The sequence below is a fragment of the Gadus chalcogrammus genome, chromosome 4, assembly GCF_026213295.1.
Source record: "Gadus chalcogrammus isolate NIFS_2021 chromosome 4, NIFS_Gcha_1.0, whole genome shotgun sequence".
NCBI classification, from domain to species: Eukaryota; Metazoa; Chordata; class Actinopteri; order Gadiformes; family Gadidae; genus Gadus; species Gadus chalcogrammus.
The window spans coordinates 21,059,030-21,067,702 of NC_079415.1; the positions used below are offsets into that span (position 1 = coordinate 21,059,030).

An 8,673-nucleotide genomic window follows, 5' to 3' on the forward strand; every position below is an offset into this window, starting at 1 on the left:
TCTCGGCGACCAGCGGGTCCAGCCTAATGAAGCCTATTCGTTTTCATTTTCGTAACGAGGGACTCTCTCTATCTCTCTCCCTCTCTCTCTCCCTGTCTCTCTTTCTGTCTCTTGTTACCTCCGTGTTCAATGCCAGGTCTGGAGTATATAATCATTACAGGAGAGCTTCTGATGACAGACATCCACCCCTCCCCCCCCCCCCGTCACACTGTGAGTTAGCCTTCATTAGCAGATGTCTTCACCGCACCCCCCCACCCACTTGCTGTCTCTCTCTCTCTCTCTCTCTCTCTCTCTCTCTCTCTGACTCTGTATCTCTCTCTCTCTTTGTCTCTGTCCATCTCTCTCTCACTCTCTCTGTCTCTGTCTCTCTCTCTGTGTCTCTCTCTCTCTGTCTCTCTCTCTCTGTCTGTCTCTCTCTCTCTCTCTCTCTCTCTCTCTGCCTCTGCCCCTCTCTCTCTCTGCATCTCTGTCTCTCTGTCTCTCTCTCTCTCTGTCTCTGTCTCTCTGTCGCTCTCTCCTTCTCTCTCTCTCTCTCTCTCTCTCTCTCTCACTCTCTCTCTGTCTCTCTCGTTCTCTCCTGGGTGAGGACCATGCGACCACAGACCGGGTGTAGGGTCTCGGACCCCGAGTGACGCTAAGAGGGGCGTGGTGGTCTTTAACAAAGTCCCTTTGATCCGTGTCAGCAGGGGATGTGTGTGACTCCAGTGACACTAACGAGTCTCGTCAGAAGCTCCAGACGCGTCAGGATGAACGTTAGGATGGGTGTTAATGAACTAATAGAGCAATGTAATTTAGTACAAAGTAGTTAATGAACCACAGTGAGTGACATGGTTCATTAACTTGGGTCATTTGTGTATGTGTTTTTGTGTGTGTGTGTTTTCCCTTGTGTATGTGTGTGTGTGTGTGTGTGTGTTCCTGTGTCTGTTTGTGTATGTTTTTTCCTGTTTGTGTGTGTGTTTGTGATTCTGTATGTACGTGTGTGTTTGTGTGTGTGTGTGTGTGTGTGTGTGTGTGTGTTCTTGTCTGTGTTTGTGTGTGTGTGTGTGTGTGTGTGTGTGTGTGTATGTGTGTGTGTGTGTGTGTGTGTGTGTATGTGTGTGTGTGTGTGTGTGTCCCAGTTGATGAGTGCGGTGAAGAAGGGCCAGGTGTCTGACAGCCGTCTGGCCATCCTGCTGAAGACGGCTGAGGAGAGTTTGGACTTGAGGGCGCCCGTGTCCGTAGACCGCAGCGGGGGTGGAGTCTAATCGGACCACGCCCACTCCCTAGACCACACCCACCTTCCTTTCCCCCGCCCTAACCCCTCCCAACCAGAACAGGATATCTGTAATGCCAAAAAAAAATGTTCTTGTCGTTTTTGTCAACGCGAGAAAGAAAACGACAACGACAACAAGAAGAAGGTAGGTCGTATGGAGATGAGACCCATTTCAATGACAATGCTGCAATCAAGGGACGCAGCCGTGGTGATTTGTCTTTGGCCAAATCAAGCCCAGGCTCATAACCACGAGGGGGCGGTTACTGTGTGAGAGAGACTAATGTCCAGTGATCAACAAATCCGTCTCCGCTAGTGGTGGAGAGTCGTACCTGGGGCCGGGTAAGGGCAACTGATTGCCGCTTCACGACGTTGATTGACGCCTCTAATCTGATCCATCTCTGTCATCCACCAGGCCGCTGGCACAGTTCCCGCTTAGTTCCGCTTGTGTCTGTTAGTCGTTTTCTTTTAACTTTCATTTGGATTGACGTGATTTGTTGTCGGCTTTTCTAGATATGTTGCTGCTGATGATTTACGCCATGTTAATCTCGAGTGAAATGTAAGAAGGTATTTTCATTCAATAACACTGCAAGAGACTGTAACCGTTTCTAAAGTGCTTTCCACATACATGCGCCGATTCCGGGGTTATGTCTCACCAGGGAAGGTGGATTCATTCATCCCTCTAAACGCAAAGGATTCTATTCGTCATCAGTGCTAGCCTGTTAACTAGCCACAGCTCCTGTTCATGGCTAATGTTAGTAGCCATAAGTGTCTTGTTGGAGTTAACTATTTTTTGGAATAGCAGTGACAATATTGACTCCTTTCTGGAAACTACAGTTCCCACTAGTAAAGCGATACTTGGCAAATTTCAACACATTCAGAAATCATTTGGTAATTACCATCCACTATCCATCACAGAATTGCAAACCCTTTTCATTAAAGTTAGATAAGTTAAAGTAAGGATTAGGATTTGTCATTGTGGGGACTCTTTTATGTTTGAGACACACCACTTACTTGTGGGGACCAAGGCCACACCTGGCCCTGCAACTAGTGCTTTCTAAGACTTTCTAACGCCATTCACGCACTCCTGCCTTTCTATTGCACTACTGCCCGAGTCCTGCTGGGAGAAGGTTTACAACACAAGATTTCCCGCTTTATCTTTGCTCTTCAGAGTTTGGAAAACGAGATTTTTTGTCGTCATAACCGACGTCACGCTCCTTTTATAACAGATGTATAAACTCTTACTCTCGCTCACTTCTGAGACACACTCGGAGTGTACTTTTTATATTTACCGGGATCAGTGACGCTGACACACAGATAACTGAATCACAAAGGGAGACGTGTGGGGTGATGGGATCTGAGTGATTCTAAAAAAAAATAGTTGGTTTGAAAAAATCTGTTATGTGTACAGATGCTTTAGCATAGGGTTCTTCGTACCAAAATGTAATATATTTTATATTTATATTTTAACATATTTTATATTTGAATCTTTGTCGGAGTGAAGGGGGTTCTGTAAAGGTTAACAGCAGATACAGGAAAGTGTATGAAAAACAAGGAGACCAAAGGTTAATAGCAGATACAGGAAAGTGTATGAAAAACAAGGAGCCCAATGAACTGTAAATTATCTGTTTTATTGAGTCCTATATGTCGCTCGGTTTGGTCTTAATCTCTCAAACGTAGTCTTTTAAGTTTCAGTTATTTTAAGTTGGATGCAGTCAATGAGGATACAAATTGGAAAGTAGCGATATGAATGTATGCAATGTGCCTTTATTTGGTCAAATATCAGATGAAATGTCCCTACTTTCACTGCTTTACTCCGTCTCACTCTGTGAAATTCAATTAGCATGCAAAGATGCTAATTGAATATATATATATATTAGTGCTGTCAAGCGATTAAAATATTGAATCGCATTAATGTCATAGTTAACTTGCGATTAATCGTGATTAATCACAATTTTTTTAATATTCTAAATATCCCTTGATTTCGTGCTGCTAGACTTTTAGTGAGATCAGAGAGTTTTGAGAAGGACAGTAATAAAATATATTTGGTAAGATGGATAAAAGAAGAAAGACCCACAGTGAATTAAACCCGGTCCACTTGACATCGGGTAGGTGCATGACAGTGGTAGGCCTACCGTAAAACTTCAATAGCCCAGGCTTTTATTTGTTTCAATCACAGAACTTTCGAACAAAACCCTTGCTCAGCATAGATGGGAAATATTAATTATTTTAAACCAGTATGAATATTCCTACCGTACATAGGCCTATACACATAACCAGGCTATCGAAAAAGGCCCACACACGCACACACGGTGGCGGAGTGGTAATCGGGAGAGTTGGGAGAATTCCCAGCCGGCCGTTAACGTTTCGGGGCTGTCGGGCTGATTACTACGGGATAACAATATTGCTTTTATAAAAGTTCCTTGCAGCGCTGTCCGGCAGCCTGAGCTGTGCGCCCGCAACCTCTCACTCACTCAACAGCCGCATCACTAACAAATTGTCAACGTCGCAACCAAGTCGATTTTGTCTAGAGGGGAGTAACTGAGCGGCCCCTCCTGAAGTGGTACAGCCCAGGTGGGCCTTGAACTGCGATTGGTCAGAAAGACGCAACAGCTAATGACAACGTTGAACTCTTGTGCAGGCTCGACCAGAGTGACACACAAACAAGCACACACTATTACAGAGTTTTTTTCACCCGCTCCGTATCATTGCTTGCCCCACGAAGTTTGTGCGGCGTGCTTGTTTTGTTTCCGGTGTTGCTAGATCCGTTACGGTGTTGTCATTTTTCTAACGCGACTAGTTGTTGCTAGACAGCAGGTGAAAAAACGACAAAGTTTGCCAAGCCAAAAGAGTGTTAGTCGCGTGCTAAAAAAATTAACGCCGTTAAAATTGGTTTGCATTAAAGCCGTTAATAACGCTTTAAACTGACAGCACTAATATATGTATATATATATATATATATATATATATATAATGGATATTATCTAAAAGGATTTATGTGCTGTTTTGTGTGCAGAAGTCGGCTCGGTTCTTGCCACGTTGCCATGGTAATAGAAACAAAGTTAAGTTATATTTTTGTGATATAAGAAGCATTCATTGCTCTTATGGTATGGAATAATGTTAAAGAAATGCCACTGAATTAAGGTTCAACACTCCATAAATACATGGGGGCAACACCCCATGTCAATTATTGTGCAAGTTTAGGAATGAACAGCTAAAATGTGTAACAGATTCTTTTATTTTTTTTATAGAACTGAAACTTTTATCGTGTTTAAAATAATCAAATGTATGTTCGTCCACTGAAGCGTTTGAGATTTTATTAATGTTTAAAAATAAATAGAATTTACTAGCATGTTTGGCATGAATGTTAAGCTGTTGAGCTAAGCTCCCTTAACAGTGACAATATGTTTTTTAATTGTTATTTTATGTACAGAAAAGAATGGTGTTCTGATGGTGTCTCCTGAATGCTTCTTATGTGATTTAGACAGGCAGCAGTGGGTTTATAATTTGTTCGGACTGGGATCTGTCTATTCTGTGTGGGGGTGGAAACACGCACACACACGCACAGGCACATACACATATTATAGACATCCACGTACAGACACACACACAGGCACACACAGGCATACACACACACACACACACACACACACACACACACACACACACATAGAGGCACACACACACATACAAGCACACACATACAAACACATACACACGTAATTGAGTCGGCCTTACCAACTTTGCAGCTGAACTAAATTCTGTGTATCGCTCTGTGGTCACACGGGTGTTTTGGCACAATAGCGCAACATTGAGGACCCATCAAACTGCCAACAGGAGGCGTTGAAGAATAGGCTGTGGGTACGGGACCCGAACACAAAACCCCAATGCTTGATTGTCTTGTTAAGGATGTAATTCCACCCCTCCCCCCCAATCCAGTTTAAAAGAGATAATGTTTTCGCCGCCTGCAAGAATAATGTGAGTCGATCTTCAGGAAAATGAAAATAAAACATGCAATTATCTTATTAAATGTATCTAGTTGCCTGCAAAGCTTTGTGCTGTGTTTTTCCTTCCTCTTCTTCTCCTTTAGCTGCTCATTGTTCCGTGGGTCCTGGCCGGTCCATCCGTCTGAGGCCAGAATAGCTTTTATGAGCGTTGAGGTGAAGAGGCGACAGGGAGGAAGAGAACCCGATCCTAATCTCCCCTCCGCCTCACTCCTGTTCTGTTCTCTTCACACCGACACTCTAACACACACCACACACCAAAACACATCACACACTGACACACACCACACATCGACACACACACTGACAAACACCAACACGCACCACACATCAAAACACACTGACACACACCACAAGCCGACACACACCACATAATGACACACACCAACACACTTCACACACGACACACACCACAAGCAAACACACACGTCACCAACTGACGCACACCACACACAACACATCAACACACACGACACACACTGACGCACAGCACACACCGACACAAGCAACACACGATACATACCACAAGCCAACACACACACCGACACAAGACACACCGTCACACACCGACGCACACCACACACCAACGCACAACACACCAACGCACAACACACAACACAAACCGGCGCACACCACACACTGACACACACCACACACAACAAGCACTGTCACACAGACCATCACACACTGACACACACGTCACACACCACCACCAAAACCTACCGTCACACACACCGATGCACACCAAACACCGTCACACACAGACACACACCGTCACAGTCACACACAGTCACACAACGACGCACACCACACCGACGCACACCACACACACCACAAGCCGACACACTGACGCAAACCACACACCGACACACACGTCACACACACCGATGCACACCGTCACACGACACACACAGACACACACTGTCACACACGACACACACCACAAGCCGACATGATATATATAGGTATATATATAACGATTTATATAGTGATATATATATATATAACCATATATATGAGATGATGATGAGATGAGATTAAACTATCAAAAGTTTTTAGCAAAATGAGATGCAATTGACAGCCCACCAGAAGTGCAAAATAAGCATTAAAGGACAATTCCGGTATTTTGAACATTGAGCCCCCTTTCTGGTTTGTTTAGGATGAAATAGAGTGGGTGACACCGAAATTTGAATATTAGTACTTTCTCGGGTTTTGGCTCATTTTGAATCGCTCCTGCCTGCTTCACAATGGTTGTCTGTGTGCATACACAAACCTGTCAACCCAGCAACCCCAGTGTTTCCCCTACCATTGTTCAGGCCCGCCAGGCCAACGAGCGCCCCCGCCAGGCCAACAACCGGCCAAAAAAATGAAAAAGAGAAAAAAAAAAAAAAATTTTTTTTTTTTTTTTATTATTAGCCATAATATCATAACCATCCAAGCTCACCACCAGCTATCTCAATATGTATTGGTGCTTTATGCTCCTGTACATGAAATTAGTTTACATTAAATCAAAAAAAAAATTTATCATTGATTTTTCCCTTATTGCCCAGACGAAGTTTGAAGACATACAACCCCCCCCCCCCCGTCAACAATCGCTCTCTCCCCCCCCCCCCCCCCCCCTCCCGGTCAACAATTGCTCCACACACCCCCCCCCCCCCCCCCCCCGGTCAACAATCGCTCCATACCTCTTCCCCCCCCCCCCCCCGTCCAACAAATACCAACAAATACTCTAGCATACCGTGAAAAATTTATAACAAATCACACTATCAGCTCTTACCACCGGGCCTAAAAAAAATTCTAGGGGAAACACTGAACCCTAAACGTTCGTTTTCAAAAATGTGCAAGTAACCGAGTGGTTAGTGGCATTCGTGAAGTTTAAAAAAAAATATCGGCGCAATATATGGTTTCTGTCGTGTTTTTTTGCACATTTATCGCCAGTTGATTTCAGTTGGAAGACTCATTACTGCACGTTGATATTACTCCGCCGAACCGGAAAGGTGGGCTGTTTACGTTGGTTTGAAGTCTTGTACCGTGAGCACCTCGGATTATTTGAAAACGAACGTTTAGGGTTGCTGGGTTGACAGGTTTGTGTATGCACACAGACAAACACATGATAGCAGGCAGGAGCGATTCAAAATGAGCCAATACCCGAGAAAGGACTAATCGTTTCAAATCTCGGTGCACCCACTCTATTTCATCATAAACAAACCAGAAAGGGGGCTCAATGATCAAAATACCGGAATTGTCCTTTGAATACCAAAATACAGGTTGAGTACAGTATTCTGGGCAGTAAAAGACAATATATACAGTATATAACATATAGATAATGATATACATAACGATATATATTTATGACAATATATATTGATATAAATGACGATATATATATAACGATAAATATAATGATATGTATCACGATATGTATTAATATATATAACCATATATTTAATCATATATATATAACGATAAGGAACACATCATCAGACGTCAGACAGAAAATACTTAAATCCAACGCTGCAAGGTCATTACTATTTTAAGAATGGGCTCACACACTCACACCAAACGCCAGACTGGGAAATGCTGGACAATAGGTTGGGAAATGGGATAGAGATCTCAGTGAACAAGCCGTCCTCGCCTGGGTAAAGGTCACGGTGTGGTGTTGAATTACACTCAGCTGCAGAACCTGTTGCCGGCGGAGACGGGAGAGAATAGGGGGGGGATGGGCGGAAGGAGGAGGGATGCAATTAATTGTAAATGAGTATGATGGGACAAATCTGCCGTATGAGAGCTAATTCTCTTATTCTCGGTTGGATTAGGGTCTTGAGCCCTGGTGGAGGTGGATGGTGTGGTGTTGGGGGAGGAGGTGGAGAAAGAGGTGGTGGTGGAGGTGGTGATGGTGGAGGATGTGGTGGAGGAGGTGGTGGTGGTGGAGGTGGTTGTGGGGCTGGTGGTGCTGGAGGAGGTTGTGGTGGAGATGGTGGTGGAGCTGGAGGTGGTGGAGGTGGTGGTTGAGGTGGTGGTGGAGTTGGAGGTTGTGAAATATGGAATATTGATTGAGTTAATCAGCTGTTAATAGAAGGAAGACGTGCACAGAATAACTGATTAAGATCAAGATATTATGTTGGTAAACAACACTTACATTCTGTCCGCATCGGCAGATTCAAACATGAATACACGCATCACGTTGACAAATGTCCCGATAACAGGAAGTGTGCGGGATAATCATCTAAAAATAGGCCTAGGGATAAATGGAAGAAACTCCTAAAAAACTAATTTGCACACATCATCCAACAAAGCCATGGATAATGGTTGGAGAGTTGCACGTTGCCAGGCCTGGTCCCAGTGCATGTATTGCTAAGCGGCGTGATGGCTCAGTACCCATCGAGCTGCACAAAGGGATTAGAACCCCCATCCCCCTTG

At 44.2% G+C, this 8,673-nt stretch overlaps 1 protein-coding gene across 3 annotated transcripts in view; it reads left to right on the forward strand.

Annotated features, from left to right (window-relative positions):
* Positions 1-4,919, forward strand: part of gpd2 (glycerol-3-phosphate dehydrogenase 2 (mitochondrial)) — a 55,623-nt gene extending 50,704 nt beyond the window's left edge. For all 3 annotated transcript variants that reach the window (XM_056588684.1, XM_056588686.1, XM_056588685.1), the window contains one exon: positions 1,119-4,919. In XM_056588684.1, the coding sequence (XP_056444659.1) occupies positions 1,119-1,244 (126 nt within the window). In that variant the 3' untranslated portion in view covers positions 1,245-4,919. The remainder of the gene's footprint in view (positions 1-1,118) is intronic.
* The last annotated feature ends 3,754 nt before the right edge of the window (positions 4,920-8,673 follow it).